General features: G+C 44.4%; 1 protein-coding gene across 1 annotated transcript in view; it reads right to left on the bottom strand.

The window, feature by feature from the left end:
* Positions 1-2,489: 2,489 nt before the first annotated feature.
* Positions 2,490-18,682, bottom strand: part of XRCC4 (X-ray repair cross complementing 4) — a 142,012-nt gene continuing 125,819 nt past the window's right edge. Inside the window, exon 8 of the mRNA XM_082301978.1 lies at positions 2,490-3,166. Coding sequence (XP_082158104.1) covers positions 3,061-3,166 — 106 coding nt within the window. The 3' untranslated portion in view covers positions 2,490-3,060. The remainder of the gene's footprint in view (positions 3,167-18,682) is intronic.

Raw genomic sequence — 18,682 nt, 5'->3', positions numbered from 1 at the left:
AAAGAGAGGAAGAATTCAACACACACAGACACACACGAGTGTCTGCTTTGGGGAATAATAGTGAGAAGGTAGTTAAAATAGTGATACAGGTTGTCAAAACATTATCTCAAAATCAAACTAACATTATCATCCCAAAGGCAATGCTTTATGCAGCACTTTCTCAAGAACTGAGGGTTTGTGGGGTTTTTTTGGTCCAGAACCTTCTTTTTTCTCTCTTGAAAATAAATATTTTTGAGCTGTGCTTTTCGAAGTTTGCTGGATAAAGTCAGACCTCAAATAACAAACTGTTTTGCATGAAAGCATACATTCTGTTTAAGTAGTTACATTAAGGGTATAAAACTCTAGACGAGTCCAAACCTTTAATGAAAACATGGTTTTTCCTTCTGTAAAACAACTGCATGTTTTATCTTCCCCCAAAAAAACACGGTTTAAAGTAGTGGGAAAAAAAATTACCTGGGAAATCATTTCTAGATCAATACCAAGGAGAAGTGCTAACAAAGGATCTTTAAAATTTGAGCTGTGATTCTTAATTTTGGTTAATTTCCTGCCTTGAAAAACCCATTTCTGGGCATTTTCCTCTATTTTGTCTCCTATCATTTTGGGTAGGGGAGTAGCAATTGAATGACGTGACATCTCACTGGCAGTTTCACTGGCACACCTGGAAAACATGGTCTAACAAACACTGAGCTAGAGAACCCTGCTCACAAAACAAGTCTAAGTTTGTTAGATCTGCTAAAGAAGAGGGGTGAATGGAGTGAGGATTAAACCCAGAACCGCTCATGGAGGGATGGCAAACACCTGGGCTTTTCTCAGAGACAGCCAAGCAACATCTTAATTCAGTAGGTCTCCAAAAAATATACTATGAGGCATTGCCACTGAGTTCCCTTCCCAAAGATCACAGGGTAATTTGAAATAGATTTCACCTGGCTTGGCCAACTGGACCACTGGGAGGAAAGAGTTTAAAGACAAGGCAGATATCCCCACTTCTCTCACAAACAAATGCACTTCCTGAGGAAGTTTCACAGATTTCCTGCAGTTTCTGCAATACTACCTCTGCTCTCACACGATGAAAGACTCACACAGATCTGAACTGATTTTGAGGCTGGAGGGTTTTCCCCCTTGGAACTCGACTGGAAAACAGAAACTTATCAGAAAAACAGCCATTTCTCAAATAAATCTTCAGGAAGGAGGATTTCACCACGACTTCCCACACGGCTGAGGACACTGACACGTTGTCAGGGGAGAAGAGGTGTCTGTGTGTGCCTCAGCTGGGTGGGAGCTGGCTCTGCACCACGGCCTCCCTCCGTCCCCAGACAGCACCGCTGAGCTCACACACCAAGGTGTGTGTGTCCCCCAGCACGTAATTCCCTGCTCAGCTCCTGGCCCGACTCTACAAACCTCAAAAAACCAACCAACCAAACAAACAAACAAAAACAACCCAAATAAAACAAAACAAAAAAAAAAAAGGAGAGAAAAGAATAAACACTCTGACAGACTTTACCACACATGCCAACGGCGTGTAACATTTCCTATTTGCACAACAACGTTTTGCTATTGGAAACCCAACAGCTTCCGGAGAGCGGGGAGTTCTGCGGGATGTTCAGCTCCAATTACCTCCATTTTCTGCTGCAGGCACAATTAAGCCAAGCTCTGGCACTCCGGGTGAAGTCATGGAACATTTTCACTTTAAAACTGAAACCATATACAAGCTTTTGCTGAAAGCATTGTCAGATCAGCACTGGAAGATTTTAAATCAGGCCGTGCCTATGAATGGGTGCATGAATGGCTCTTTTGTGGCCCTGTCACTTCTCAGGCACAAAGCCTTTTTAGCAAGCAAAATATTTTGGCCATTCTTATTTTTGCTGTGTGATTTATAACACTGTCCCAAAGCCCTTTGTGAATTTAAAATGCTGTGACCCTGTTTTTTCAGAGAGGAATGCTTAAATATAATATTCCCAGATCCTCGTGTTCTTGTGTGAAGCCTGCAAATACTGACAGGGATGCTTTTAACTGAATATAGGATGGAATTCTGGCAGAATCAGAGCCATTTCAGAAATACCAAGTATTTTAGCAAACAGCTTTGCAACCCATGGAGCACACAAGATTTCAAAGACCGACTTCAGTGGGATTCCTTCTGCAGAGAGAACCGGGTCCTTCTGTCTTAAACAAGAACTGATTCAGGCTCTGAGAACTGCAAAGCAGGAACCTGAGGTCAAAGTTCAGCTCTTCATTTTGACCACTGAAGGTAAGTGCATGTGAACTTTGTCCTTGGTGAAGCCTTAAATCTAAATGAATGCAAGAGTTTGGGGCAAGACAAGCCCAGGCATTAACACACTTTGGTAACTCCTGCCTTTACTCATAATGTCTAACAAATAAAGACAAATTTGATGTATTTTTAGAATTAACTTTATTTTTTTTTTTTTTTTTTAGAAATCTCCTTAAAGGAAAAAGCTGAAGTATCAAAAATGACAATTTTAAACGCTGTGAGTTTCTACAGAAAGTTAAAATAGAGTCAATGTCAACTTTAGTAGCACTTTACTCCCAAAAGCAAGAATACCTTATAATGCATAGTGCCGCAGAGAACCTTCAAGTAAAAGACATTTCTTTGTATGCTTTGACTCAGAAGAGACCATTCTACACTCACACCTGCACCTCAAACAAAGCTGGAGATGATTTATCCAGACCATGCCTGGGCTGAGCTGGGAAAGGTTAAGCACAGTGGTAGTTTAGAATCTCTTTATGCCTGCTATGTGGGAAAGGAGTGGTCCTGAACACAATCAGGGGCTGTGAGGATGCAAAAACACATCAACAGTGCTCTCCCTTCCCACATGCAGGTGATAGAAGGTCCACAGAGAGGCTCAACTCAACTTTTAGACCACCACAGACCAGGCGCAGCAGGCCAAGGCCAAACTCACAGTGCAGAGTGGGAGAAGCGCGGCGCAGGAGGGTTTGGAGCCTCAGAGCAAAGATTCTGGCTTTACTCTACGAAAAAAAGCCTTTCAGTTTATAGCCTATCCCTGCTGGAAGTGCCAGTGTCCCCGTTCCCCAGCCCACGCGTGGCTACATGTCCTCAAAGAGGTCCTCTGGCTCACAGGAGTTTTCCAGCGTCTCCAGATCCCAATCCGAGCAGTGCTGCCCCGGCGTCGTCTGCGAGGCCAGGCCAGGCCTGGAAACAAAAAGCAAAGGGATGTGAGACAGACTTGGAGACAGATACAAGTAATCCAAACATAATTTGGTTTTGTTCAGGTTACATCTAAGAGGAAAGTGGTTTTTGTGAGACCTAATCACTCACTGAGGAGGCAGTGGCAAAGCAAGCAGATGAAATTCAGTTTACAAATGTCACAGCTTTGAATTTTTTTAGTTACAACTTTTTTGAACACCTTGAGAATGACCATTTCACCCACAATTTCCACACAGAGAGCTACAAGAGCAGCACAGATGCAGAAATCATGCTAAGAGACCATGTTCCCTATTTCTGCTCTTTCTCCAAGACACAACTCCAGTAAAGACAGCTCTGCCCTTGTCCCACTTCAAATTCCTCAGGCCCTTGGAGGCTCAGAGTTCTGAACATTCTGTGTTTCCTGGATCTGCAGTTTCATTTCATCCTCCTTGTGCTCATGGGCAGTCAGCAAAAGCCCAGTAAATGCTGACTCTTGGATGCTGCCACTTCCCAAGAGCTCTCCAGTATTCAGAAGGTTTTCCTCACCACTCTATCTTCCACTCCAGTTCTGCAAACCCCTCTAAATTCAATGTATTGCTGTATTCACATCATGATTACTTTCTCTGAAACTGTAACAAGCTTTCCCTGAGAACTCTTCTAAACGTTCTTCTTCAAGCCAGAATAAATTGTGCCCAAGCACTTGTTATATTCCTTTTGCAGTGACATCTTTATATTCCTTTTGGCATGCAGTGACACCTAAACAGATATTTGCCTCACCAATAGTCACTGGGATTAACTGTGAAACAGACCTGCAAGAATTGGACCCTTCACCAATGACCTCAGAGCATCCCACGCTGCTCTGGTGGCTAGAAATCAACTTATTTAAAAATAAAATACAGGCACCAAGCCCCAGCAGAGTTAGCAAGTTCAATCACTGAAGGTGTGCAGTTCTTTTACCTTTGTGGGTCTTATCTCCAGTGAGAACAACATGTGTGAACCACACAGTGTGGAGCCACACTCTGATCATTTAAATTAATTCTGAAAGGTCTCATTAGCAAATAAAGTAGGCTGTGGAGGCCTTTGGAGGATATCTCAGGTATGGACTTTTTTTTTTTTTTTTGAGCATGTGCTCATTTATTATTCAGGCATATAAGAATTAAAAGACTTCTGAGACCCCCACATTTGTTGCCTGTGAGGTTTCAGCTATTCCAGTATTTTCCAATTTGGACAAAGAAGTCTGGCAGGGCTTAGGCAACGTCAACAACCATTCCATCCCCACTGGCTAGAATAACAGTTTTCAACACCATCCATGAGATCACATCTTTAAGCCAAGCCACTGTTGAGTTGTCACATTGCACAGTGAGAACTATTGAGCTTCTGTGTCCTTGTAGCAACATGGTCCTCATTTAATCTCCAAAATCTGCAGCACTGTGCCTCTGAATGCACCCAACCCCGCTTGCAGAGCAGAGGCATCAGGCTCTTCACTCAGAGCTCATCAGCAACTTAGTTTTGGTGTTAAGACTTGGTGATTCCCATTTGCCTGGCAATTACTCACTGAATGCCAACAGCCTGCTCTGTGCTGTGGAATTATTTTGGATCTGGGATTCTCAGAGAGGCTGTGTTTCCATATCCCAATGCATAACTGAGTTAATTTCTTTAAATTGCAGCGAGTTGTACAGCCCTCTCTTGCCAAAAAGCCTTGTAAGTAAGGCATTCTTCCTAAAAGTTTATTCTTCTGTTGGATCTCTTTTTGAAGTCCTGCCTTTTGGTAAACTTAAACTCCATTAACACATCTGGAGAACTGCTGACTATAAGAGATCATTTCATATTTCCTGACATTTAGTTCATAAATTAAGACAGAAGACCAGACCCACAGCTGGTGTGAATCACTGGAGCACTAATAATGTCAGTGGAGCTCTGCTGACTTACACCAGCTGAGATTCTGGCCCCAGATCTGGAAGAAAGTGGTTACATGACTTGATATTTCTTTCCAGAGCTGAGCAGGAGCCGTGAGGAGCAGAAGACACGCAAGGCTTTCGTTACTCAAGAGCACAGGAACTCAGAGCCATCAGGGTGATGGCTCTGCACAAGCTGTACAAAAAAACCCTTTCTTTTCTGGCAAGATGAAGTGTCCTTGCACTTTGCCATGCCTCTAGAGCACAGTGTGGTTATGACCCTACCCAAGCTTTTGTCCTGGAGCAACTCTCATGGGATTTGGAAAGAGAAAAACCCTTGCAAACCAATGTAATGGAAAGGTTTCCCAAGAAACTTGAGTAATCCAGGACTGTGCCCTTGAACCACTACATTATTTTCCACATTTTTTAGTAATTAACATAATTAGTTCCAACCATAAGCTGGCGTTTACCAACGGAGGGGATCTCAGCTCTCATCATCTGAATTTCTCTGTGTCTTTGTCTTTCCCCAGCTTGGCTTAACAGTTCCCTGCTTCATTTTGACATGAATATCAATGAAGGCTTAATACCATGAGTAGGTCACAACAGAGGATAAAACCTGACACACACTTTCTTCACTATCATAAAAATAGGTGGCAGCAGCAGCTTGTAGACAGAGAATTTACTACAGCATTAACATAGGAACCTCAAATTTCTGAGGCCCCTCAAACCCTGACTAAAACTCATGGCAACAGCTAAAAAATCTTGGCCTTGAATAAGCAATGCCCTGTGGTGCTCCCACTGGGAGAAGTCCTGACTGCCCATGGCTACTGGGCAAAAAGAGGGAAGTTAACCATAAAAAGAAAAAGGAATGGTGTCATGGAGGAGGAGGAAGAGCCTTTCACATGAAGTGATGCAGTGAGACCACCCTGTGCAGACAGAGCTCTTTAAAATGGAGTATTAAAAGTGTGGGTAGGCTAAATGGAAGCTACATGTGATTAAACATGGGATGGTGCTCCCCCTTAGAGATATGCTAGAGTGACTACGAGGTAAATTATAAAGGCATTTTTCTTTTTAATTCCATGTAGAATGGAAAAAGAAAACAAAATGTTTTACATTTTGGCAGTACTAAGAGTGTTCAGCTTCCAGATATAGTTTTTGCTGGCATTTATTCCTAGAAATGATATGAAAGCATGCCCATATACTTCTAAATGATCCTGCAAAATGTAAATGTAAGTCTTGAAGAACTTGCTGGATGCAATCAGCTTCTTGAAATTAAGAGCTGAGGGACTTTTCCCTAAGTTAATGAAGAAACTGAGATTTTTTTCTGCCAATTTCAGTCATCTGAAGAGAGCAGTGGTGTCAGAGATCATCAGAGCCCAATCCACACCTGGCTCCAAGACAAATTCATAGAAACTAGAGAAAAATACTCAGGAAATAGCTGAATAGGATGATCCCTGAGACATCCATGTGTGGCATTTCCCTAAGCTCAGTGTGTTGAGCAAGTCTAGTCTTGGTTGAGGTCACCAGACAGACAATGACAACAACGACAACAAGAACAAGAACAATAATAATAATAATAATAATCTTGTTCAATTACACAGTTAATGAAGAATATTTTCAATGCAGCAACCACAAAGGTAATGTTCAACCGGGGAATCAAATGTTCCTTAAAAAGCTTCTGCCTCTGGCTGGAGGCCAACCTGAAACTGCACCTGCATCCATCACCACCTCTGCACAGCAGGGTAAGCCTGGAATTCCCTCAAGAAAACACAACTTAAGGCAAAACTTCAAAACCTAGGATGATTTAAAATATTATCTTCAGCTCCTGTGAGTGACATTCTTCATTCTCTAGGACTAGGAACCATCAAACGTGGGAGGATTTTTTTTTATACTTGTGCAAGTCGTGTGGGTCTTTTTTAGTTTACGCAGCTTTGGAATCCTCCAGAGGGAGGAAAGTGACCTTGGAATCCCTCAAATATCACAGAAATTGACACACTGACTGCAGCAAGAGCAAGCCCACAAACAAATCTGCCCTGTTGAGAAGATAACTCACATCCATCTCTGAATGGCATCACTTTTAACATCTGATCTAATTTCCAGTAACTGGTCTAGCTCAGACCTCAACACTTCTATTCATCCACTGCATTTATTTAGTCCTACGAAACAGAAACTTTTTTAGGGACTTGTATCCTTTGAGTTGCAAATCCCAATTAACTTCAGCTGGCATTGGTGCAGGTCCTTATGTTCAGGGAATATTCTGGTTTAGCAATATAAATACAGCCTTGGATCTTTCCATCCGATCAAACATGCTTACAGATGCTTACTAACAAAGATCTACTTAAGAAATGTAATAATAGATGTCACTTACAAGGAAAAAGCCTAAACCATGTTTGTTTTAGACAAGTGGCACACATTTCTGTGGCTCATTTCCACTTAAAGTCCTTCCTGCTTAAATAAACTAGACCACATGCACTCCAAGGAACACACCAGCACCACTGCCTTCACTGGGGGAAAAACACAAATCTATTAATCACAGCTACAAAAGTAGAGAGTAAAGGAAAAACTTGGGTTTGTTTAGGAATTTTTTCAAGGCCTTTCATAAATCCAGCGCATTGCAAATCTATTGGCAAATGCTGGGAGATCTTTCTCATAGTCTTGAAGCACTATTTGTCACATATACATTTATGTAACACCAGCCCTGGGTAAACTGTGTCATAATCCTGCTCCAGGCTGTCAGATCCTGGGGCTGCCTGGTCTCCCTAACCCTTTCCTACCCCTCAGGGCGATCACAGGCAGTGCCTGGAGACCTCAGAGGGCAAAACAAAAACCCCTGGATCGATTTCCTGAGTAGGGAATGAGTGTCCTTGTGCTCCTCTTCGTCCCTGAAGGCAGAAGGGGTCGAGGTGTCTGTTGCAGCACTGGGGTGTGGAAGGATGGGGTTTTCCACCCTAAAATCAGGTGACTGCACACAGCAGCTACAACTGAAGGCCAGGCTGAAACGAATAACAAAAGTAAGAGTATTTAACTGGCGGAAAACACGAATTAGTTCAAAGTAAGTCTGTGCTTGCAGAGCCTGCTGAACCACGGGCTCAGCCCCCAGCTCTCTGGGCCCCACCCTCTGCACTGACTGCTGACAAATGGAACCCCCCACCCCACAAATTAATAACATTTAAATTATTCTGAAAGAAAAAATGGACTAGTTCAGCATCTGGATGATGAAAATTTCGCTCTTAATACCAGACTGGGGTACTCTGATTTAGGAGAATCCATGGACTCAACACAAAAAAAAGAGCTTTTAAAAACTCCTACGACTGAATTAAGCACATTCTTTCTCCCTGCTGAACAATCTGTACACATACACCTGGGCACCATCAGGAGCCCATTACTGCCCAGATCACCTATTATCCACAGATCTGCTCAGCAGGTTTTGGATCGTTCACTTTAATCAGCTTATTGCAGAAAACCACTTTAGATCAGTAGAGCATGTGGGTATCACTCATGTAGGTGTTTTCTAATGACAAAATGCACTTAGAGAAATAGAGCAGCAGCAGTTCTTAATAAATCTGGAAGCAGTGGCTTGGATAAACAGGAAGCAGGATTCAATTTACAAGCTAAGGTAGAGCAGATGAAGTATAGCAAGCTTTTCCCCCTGTCTAATAGGTTTCTATTGAATATAAAACTGTTTTCAGAACTGAGAACTGTGCTTTCCTCTCTGCTGCCTCTTAACTCCCATTCAACCTCTCCCTGTGTTCCTCCCCAGCCACAGATCTGAATTCATTCATACTTTTCTGCAATGAGATCAAAGCTTTGATAGTTAAGATCAAACAATCGCCTACAGTGACACCTGTGAGAGCTGAAACCTGTTCAAACAAACAGGAGGGGAATAAAAAACCCCAAAAACCAAAAAGAAGGGGACAGAGCATATTCAGACCAAACACATAAGTCCATTACTTGTTGGGTAAATGCTACAAAAGGGGCTGGAGAATGAGATTTTTAAGAAAGGTTGCACCATCTCCAAATGAACACCACCACCCCAGCTAAACAAAAGGATGGGACTGGCCCTAGGTATTCCTTCCATGATAATTTTTATAAAATGAGGGGTTTTCTTCTTAATAAGCCTTTTATTCTTGTAAATGGCCACAACCACAGAAACCAGGGACACCCAAGCTGGGATGCCAACCCTGCTCCAGAGGTGGAGAGGAGCCCAGAAAGGCCACCAGTCTCTGCATCAACAAGCCACCCCTGTCCTCCTGAGAAAGGAACCGAGCCAAGCGACGGAGCCATGAGACACGAACTAACGAGGTGAAATTTTAAACAGAGATTTCAGATTTCCACCTTCCCACAGATCAAGGCACCGCTTCAGGGAACCCATGCACCACATGTCCCCTCTACCAGATGCTCCTTCTCAGGCTCCAGGCTTTCAGAGATGCTTAATCAGGAAATTAGGAAGAGGTCTTGGATAAAACTGAGGCCTTTGAGGCTGGAGTATCAGGCTCGCCCCCATGCAACCACAGGAAGGTGTGACACTGGTGTCCCACAGCCACTCTGCTCGCCCAGCCTGCTCAGCACCTGCACTGGACACCTGCAAGTTCCATTTCACACGTGGTGTTAGCAGAAAAAACACTCGGCGATTTTGGGTCCCCACGTTGGGGCAGAATCAGCACCTCCCTGCAAGGGGGAAAGAGGCTGTGCCAGACAGGCTTAAAAAAAAGGGAATTAAGGGATGACCTACCAGCTGTCCACAGTGTGAGAACAGCTGTTCTTGGGTCAACTCAACGCTGCCCAGAGCCCCTTGTCCAGGTGCTCTCCCAGCCTCCAGCCCTTGGCAGCTCGGAGGCTCGCTGGGTTGCCTTTGGTGTGTCCAGCAACTTTCAGTGCATTTCTCTTTCACAGCGTGGCCCTGTGTCCTCTCAAGGCCATGGAAACTTCCCACGGTCTTCAAGACACCCCACACATAAAGTATAGGAATAGAAAAACCACAGCAAAAAGCACAGGATACAGTGAGAAGGGGCAGAAATGTGACAAAATTGATTAGATACCAGTGTACAGTGATTTTCTTCACACAGCTGACTCAACTCCAGCCCAAGCCAGATTTTTACCTTCAGTTCTGACATATTAGTACAAACCTAAAGCATCCCCAGAAAATTCTCTTGTACTGCTCCAGTTCAAAGCAGCATCCAAACCACAAACATTATACAGTTTTAATCCACAGAGAGCCTTGAAAACGGTCCCAGTGCTGCACCACCACTGAAAAATTCAGACAGTTTGCCTTTCTGTTGAGTTTCAGCACAGTGCTGTGAAAGAATGTTTCATCTTACATTAAAAGCATTAGGAGAAAAGGGAACACCACGCAGGTGGGCAACTGGGACTTTATTAGGAGAAGGCAGGTGTCAATCAGAGTAGAGTAATGGTTCACATATGAAACAGGTGCTGCTGCCTGGCTAAAACAACCCAGAAATACCACTGGAAATGGAACTGCACCTGGATCTTGAGGCCTTGGTAACAAGTCCACTCAGTGGTTTTATCCACCCCGTGGTACTGGGAAAAAGGGAAAGAGAAATGCACATTTTCATGTGCGCCTCCTCACCTGATGTCTCAATTGTTTTCTTTCCAGGGGAAAAGCAATTAGAATCAATAGTAGGTTCATGGCCCAAAAGCACAGGGAAGACACCATCTGCTGCTAATTAAGATTGTGACAGTTTGAGCATTCTGAATCCTGATTCTGTCTGAAATGAGGATCTTTACAAAGGGAAGAGAGGAAAGGAAGGTGAAAGAGCAAGGCACAGGAATTCCCGTCTAAAAGAGCAGATCTGGGATAAAATCTGGTGTTCAGAATGGGCAGTTCAGAGAGTACAGAGAGATGCAAACCATTTAAAAGACCTAGTTGTTCAAAAAGCCTTTTTTTCATTTATTTTTAAGCACTATTACAAATAAAAATGGTTGCTTGAAAAGTCTCCCAATAAACCTGGCAGACCAAAGACATTCCTGGTATCATTAGGGGGGAAAAAAATTCAGAATTCAGTCTGAAGCACAGGTTTTCAGTTTGAGCTTAGCTTAACTTGTTAAATAACCAACATGACTTTTAAAATAATTTACCAGCTGGGTGTCCAATCCATTCTATATTTTCATCCTTGGTATTGCTAATTGTAATAAAAATATTCAGGCAACAGTAACAGAAGCTCATTCTAAACCTGGTAGGAAGCAACAAGAGCAGTTACAGAGAGGGTTTGCTGCTGTCAAACTGTCGATTTTCAAGCCTCAAACACAATTCTTTGGAGTCTACACTTTCCCTGTCCTAGAAGCAAAAGACTGCAAGCTGTTTTCTGATGGGAAGGCAGTGAGGCCAAGGGAACAGACCATTTAACTGCAGAGCACCACAACACTCTATAAACCACCAATAAAAGTATGAATGTGAGGAATAAGTTTGATATTACTGGTGAAAAAATATGACAAGGGCCTCGAGGCCCTTGGTGGGGTGAGGGAAATTTCAGAGGTCTTGTTTCTGATTACCTACAGAAAGGGAGGCTGGTCAAGCCCAAACTACTCCTCCCCTTCCATCACAACAGTTTGATGACCTGACAGGCAGATTTAACTGACTCTTCCTAACAGCAAGAGCTCAACAGGGCAGGAGAAAGAGTTGGAAGTTAAGATATAAAGAAAAAAAAAACCTATTATTTGATTACTAACGCTGTACAAAACCAGAGCAGTGAGAAATGGTCATGCTCCCAGGCAGAATTTATAGAGTAAGGTGTTTCTCTCCCTTTAAGCACCCTAGATCTGATCCCAGCATTACAGAAATCAGCAGATTCAGAAGGTTTGGCAGTGGACTGGAGGCTTATTGAAACCACACAGTTCTCAAGGCTTTAAACAGCAGAAAATCATGAAAGGAAATACCTCTTGTAAGACTTCTCTATTGCTGCTTTCAAAAATGAGAGGGGATAAAACCAGCCATCCCCCTTCTGCAGAGGGGGGGATGAAAAATGGGATATAGCATAAACATCCAGGACAATGCTTTTGAAGTTTGGATCAAAAAAAAAGAATGAAGCCTCAGGGCAGGGGCAGGGGAAGGGAAGTTGCTGCTTTATCACACTGAATCATTCATCTTCAGCACTCCTGTGTGTCTATTCCGTGTCAGCAATCACAAATTAGGCAACAGGAGTGTGATAAAACCACACATTCCTAGAAAACTCTTCTTGCAGATGATGCTTAATTCAAAGGTGTAGGTTTTCTTTCTTTCCAGCAGTTGCCTGAAAGGACAAACACTCCAGTGAAACTGTCTCTGGTGACCAGCCCAGATCAATATGAGGCGAACAGCTAGAATTAAATCAATAAAGGGAATAATGAACCTGAAGACAGTTCTCCTCACAGCAAAACGCCCAGATGATTCCAGTTCCCTCACAGACACTGTCCTGCCTCACCAGGGCCGACTGGCCTCCACACAGCTCAAAGCTGATGAGCCACTGTGCTGCTAAAAATGCCTTCATGATGATTAAATACCTGCAGAACGATCAGAAATTGAGGTGTTACAAAGCTGGGTGAGGGAGAGAAAAGCCTGGGACTGCTGAGGAGCACTGAGAGCAATGCGAGTTTGGACAAAAATCCCATTTCTGGAGAGGCTGTCAGCGTCAGGCCGAAGGTGGCAGCTGGGGAGGGGTGAGCAGGTGTCACACCACGCCTCACAGACAAGTTGCTCCTGGCACAGGCTTGGCGTGGTCACGCTGCTCAGGTGTGCCTGGGCTGCCTGTCCCAAAGCAGTGCCAGAAACACCTATGCTGCCCCCGTGCCTCTCGGTGCCTTTCATTTACTGCTCCCACCCTCATCGCCTGGCACGGCTCGGTGGCAAACCCCAAGCGCTGCGCTGACGGGAACGGCAGCACGGTAGCTCTGGCAGGAACCCAGTGTGGGTCCAAACTGGGAGAAGCTGGAGCCCTGCCAGGTACAGCACAGGCAGCTTTTGGTGGCAGGAGTGGGTTTTCGAAAGGTTAAGTACACCACACTCCAGCAGAACCTCCAGGGGATGATGAATTGCTGCCCTTTCCAAACGTGACCTCCCTTGGAGAAGTCAGGTCCAGAGCCACGGACGGCTTTGCTGAGTTGGTGTGTTCACAAGTGCTTCTTTGTGCAATAGGAAATGAAGAGAATCCTCTGGAGGCGGAAAAAAAGGAAAGGAAAAAAAGATCAATGTGAAAATAAGAATGGGGTGGGTTGATCCTGGCTGGACAGACAAGTGCCCATCAAAGCTGCCCAGTCACCTCAATCCTCAGCTGGGGAGGGCAGGGACATCACAGTTGGGCTTTGCTGCTCCTGCCTCCTCAGGGGCTGGACTCCTGAGACTCCTTCCCTGCTCCAGTGTGGGGAACCTCCCACACGAGACAGTCCTTCATGAGCTTCTCTAACATAGGGCCCTCCATGGGGTCAGTCCTGCAGGAACTGCTCCACCGTGGGTCCCTCTCGAGGTCACAGTATTGCCACCAAACCTTCTGCAGCCTGGGCTCCTGTCTCTCCACAGCTCCTGCCAGGACCCTGCTGCAGCAGGGCCTCCTTCAGGGACCCCCTGCTCTGGAGAAGGGTCCTGCAGGTGGGTCTGTGCTCCCCAGCCCCCCGAGCACCTCCTCTCCTCCTCCTCCACTGACCTGGGAGCTGCAGGGCTGTTCCTCTCACACAGTCCCCTCCCCAGCTGCAGCTGCAAAGGTTCTTCCTCCCTAATCTGCTATCCCAGAGATGCTGCCACCAAGAAAAATCACACAAAGAGCCCTGGTGAGGTTGTTGTAAAGGCAAAAAGCACAAGTAATTAAAGCATGCCGTGTTTATGGCTATTTTGCAAGGCCAGATTCCAACCCTGCCATCCAAGGGAAAAATAAAGCAACCTTAAACAAGAGATTTGGAAACAGATTTTTTTTTTTTTCCCCAACACATCTTGAATTCTGTTTGCTAAGTGGCTGCCTGGCCACTCTTGCAGCCTCTGAGCTCAAGCACTCATCACATCCTGCAGCATCCCACCTCCACAAGAAATCCAAGGAAATAGCTGTGGCACACAGACCCCCTGAGTTTGTCCCTTAAAAAGTGACAGACATTCAGGGGGCTCTGCAGCACCAAAGGTGTTCCAGAGCCTGACAATCTGACTGTATCTGAAATTGGAGGCTATTGAGGAGGAGGAGGAGATGTGCTTGCCAGTCCTCCTTGGAATAATCTGTGTCTGTGAAGCACTGTACATAAATATATATATACATACATACAATTATGTATAGGCAGCAGGGGGTTGCCTGGCTATGCTTTTCAGCCAAATCAAAGATACATATTAAATATACATCCTCATTAATTCTGAGAAACATTGGGAAACTAGGGCTTTGGGCACATAAACTGATGACCTAATTACACACATCCACGTACAGCATTTTTCCTACTCTCAACAGATAAAATGCTTAGCAACCCCCACTGCCCTTCCTGAAATTCGTTGTGCAATGTTCCTGTCACCAGTGCTGCTCTGGTCTGCCTTAGATGGGACTCTTCCCAAGACTAAACCACACACGTTGCCAGAGAGTCACCGAGTCTCCCTCGAACTGCAATCACAGAGTTTTGGGAAAAGACATGGAAAATAAAAAGGCTCACAAAATGGAATGGTACGTTGATTATGTGTTAATGAACGCTGCAACACACTGCACCTGAAATGAAGATTACACTCCCTTTTGCACCTGAGCTTTTAAAAGTGCCCTCCCCACCCCAGAAAGAAGCCATTGATATTTCCCTTTTAAAACACACCAGATACACAGCTGGGTTTTGGGATTTGTCTAGCACATGATGAAGGAAAGACAGGCATCTAGTTTAGATGCTTGCCAGGCAAAATATACAGCTATTAAGCACCAATTTAAATTTGTTTTTGAAGAGCTTTTGTCAACAAGGGGAATAGAAGAGTCCTGGGACAAGACAGTGTTTATTCCCAGCTTTTCCAGTTTCTGTCACAGCTGAACTCCTGTTTCTGGGTGAATACATTAAAAACAGTGTAGAGGTAAATATTAAACCAGTAACAGCAAGGGGAAAAAAGAGCATTTTCTCAGACAATCCTTTTCTTGAGGGTAATTGTTTCTGTGCATTGATCACATAGGCTTGAATGTCTGTGCTGAAAGGAACTCACTCAAAGAATCTCTTAAAACCAAACGATCAAACATGCCTTTCTCTATATATTTGGGCATCAAAGGGGTATTTAATGAATATGAATTGAGGTAAGTCCTCTGAGCTGGACAGCCATGGCTTCAGGTTTAATGGAAATTTCCAACAGGACTACAGTTACCTCAACAAAAGACATGGAAAAATAACTTCACATACATTTATCATAGCAATTCACCCTTACAGGCTATTTTTCAGCTCGAACAGTTAATTTTAGAGCAGAGAGGAGCGTATCTTGCTTTCTGTCAAGATAAACACTTGTGACATGCAGTGCACAGAAAATAATCCAAAATGACAGAATTGATTTTGGAAAACGACACTCACTAACACAGCTAATGATGAGTAATTCCAGGTTGGGATTTACCAGATTTGATCTGAACCATAAGCTATCTCTTTGTCTACAGCTCTACAGAATAATACTTTAATGAGACTGTGGCAGATTTCCCCCACAAAAAAAGAAAAACCCTTATTCTAAAGACAGAACCATTTCCTCAGAGCAGCCAGCAGTGTCTCATTGCACTGATGGCATGGTAATCAATGCCTATTTTTAATTGAGGGGATTATCATTGAAATAAAGACAGATTGCACTTGTAGCTTGGTTGGATTACTTCATTTTCCATGAAGGCATCGCGATGGTTTTATTTCTAATGGCCTGATTTGGTTTTTAACCAATGCATTTCATGGATTAATTCCTGTCCACAGACAGCCCTTCACTTCTGCCTTCCCCCACTGTCCTCCCTCCCCTCTGATGCTGCTTTCCACATCACAGTCCTGCTCTGTCTCTGTACAAACAGCTGAGCCAGGATTACAAACTCCTCCGACTCCAGGCTCTGCCAAGAGTGTGAGAGCCCAGCATGAAGAAGCAGTTCAGGGATCCAAGTTCCTGTTGCCTAATCAGTCCTTTCACCCTGGCCAGGAGGCAGTCATGCCTCTGCTGTGGTTTTGCAAAAAAAAAAAAAAAAAAAACAACAAACCAAACCAAAAAAAAAAAACCAAAAACCATGAATTATATGGCAGCACAATGAACTATCAATTACTGACCCAATTTGCAATGCTGGGAATCAAATCCCAAAGAATCTAAATGATCAAAGAGGAGTCGTAGGTTGCAAATTTTATTGCTGTATTTTTACTGGAACATAGTTTACTCCTCCTAAAATCTTCCGTATTAACACAATACATAGTCTGGAGCTGTTTAAACAAAACCTCATTCCACAATTCCACATTTCAGGGAAATTAGCCAAGTAATAAGACAAAGCATTTTCTTTAGAGTATTAGAAAAAAAAATTAGGAGAAGCTCTGAAAATTTAACTCCTGCCCCTAAAGCCTTAAACTCTGGAAATCAACCATAGAGCATATATTTTCCCAGATAACAAAAAGTATTTGTAATGGATTTTACAATTAAATGAATGAAAACTGCAACAGGATCTGTTAGGGATTGTCAAACCACTGTAAAGAATTCACTGTTACGTCAAACCCACCATTAAACTTCCTGTGCAATTAGCCACAGGCATTAGAGAAGAAATAACATTTTACACTGAAAGAACCCCCCTCATTCGGAAGATAATGACTTAATTTAACTTCAAGAGAGGGACGTGAGGGTAATAAATCAGCCAAGGGGACGCATGTGGCACAATGCACACGCAGCTCTGCAAACAGCACTTGGTTTTCCATTGTGATTCTCCACTCTGCATCCCGTTGATGCATCGTTAAAGCCCCTGGAAGCAGAGGAGGCACAAACTCGTGCTGGTGTTGGCAGCAGCCAGGCTGAAACGGATGAATTTATGGAATTCTGCTGCTGCCACCAGCCACAGCTTTCATAGAAGGCGCTTCAGAAAGGAAAGAATCTCTGGGTGCTTTCCAGCAAAGTTAAGCTTCCAGGAGGAACTTAGGCAACACCAAACCGTGGCTGCAAAGCAGCTTCCCCTGGCTCATTCTGACAGGGCTGTGCCTTCCAGCGACTCACCCAGCAACACTCCTGCCCCTTTACTGGGGGGAGGGATGGAAAAAGACCTGTTCTGAGGAAACCAAAATGGAATATGTCTCAGCAGCAATCCAGCTGGGGGTTTTTGGTTGGGTTCTTCGGTTTTTCGAGTGGTTTTTTTGGTTGGTTTTGGTTTTTTTTGGTTCTTTTCTGTACTGGAAAGACAAGAACTTTTCCTCTTTTTCTTCCTTTCTAGCACTTTATTGGTCTTGTGTGTTGTCAGTGGGGTCCCTCACACTAACAGGTCTCAAACTTCCGAGCCTTTTGTTACAGTGCTTGCTTCAAGTCAAGACTTTTTCCTGTAATTCTGCAAAACAGGATCTTGTGCATTGAAGAAAAGAAAAAAGACATTACTTTGGATGGAATCTCATTCTGCTAGTTCTAACTTGACTATCATAATCCTACTGAAAGAAACATTCCTGGTAGCAGGAACCTGTAGGTTCAAAGAGGTAAAGGCACTGGGTGTAATACCATGAAGAGCTGCAAATCCCATTTTATTTGGGGTTGGAAGGGACCTCTGGAGCTCACCCAGCCCAAGCCCCTGCCCAGCCCCAGGCAGGGTCCCCTGGAGCAGTGGCACAGGAACGTGTCCAGCTGGCCTGGGGATGTCTCCAGAGAGGGACACTCCAGGCCCTCCCTGGGCAGCTGTTCCAGGCCTCTGCCCCTCCATGGACACAAGCTCTTCCTCCTGCTGGGCTGGAGCTTGGTGTGGTTTATTTTATGGCCACTGCTCCCCACCCTGTCCCTGGCAGCACGGAACAGAGCCTGGCACCATCCTCTGGCAGCCTCGGAGGTGTTTGTATGGATTGATGGGATCCCCTCTCAGCCTTCCCTTCTCCGGCCTGGCCAGGCCCGGCTCCCGCAGTCTCTGCTCATCCCAGAGCTGCTCCAGAGCACAAATCATCTTATACAACACACAAGAGCCAGAAACTTCACCCCACAGGGGGTCACAGCCCCAGACATGGCTAAAAATCTGAATAAGTAATTAAACAGAATGCTCAAATTCAGAGGAATAAGCAGCCTTCTTTACAAAACACGCTCGGCTGTTCTGTCCTACAGGGATGCTGTGGCTAAAACTGGGAAAGTCCCGTGGCACATATCCTCCCTGCACATGAACAGTGCACTGGGAACACTGCAGGGCTCCTGCTCCACAGCCCACAGATCAGCTTTTCCCATCAGAACAGGTCACTCCAGCTGAAACTGCTCCTTAATGTGGCTGGGGACATCACTCAGCAAAATAAGTGTCCCTTGAACTGGTTGCCTTGGTACCCTTAATGAAATCCCAACTTCCAGCGTGTTCAGCGCAGCTCGTCTCAGAACATTAAAGCCTCCTTGCAAGAGGCACAGGGAAAATGAGGTGATGCCAGTGGAAAACATGCCTTCTATCCATATAAATAACTCCTGAGAAAACAAGGTGCTCGACAAGGAGTCAGGATGCCCTGACAACTGAGAGCAAATTGCCAGAATTCAGTGCTTGCACAT

This window comes from Coloeus monedula (assembly GCF_965178545.1).
Source record: "Coloeus monedula genome assembly, chromosome: Z".
Classification (NCBI taxonomy): Eukaryota; Metazoa; Chordata; class Aves; order Passeriformes; family Corvidae; genus Coloeus; species Coloeus monedula.
This window is presented reverse-complemented; position numbering and strand designations above follow the sequence as displayed.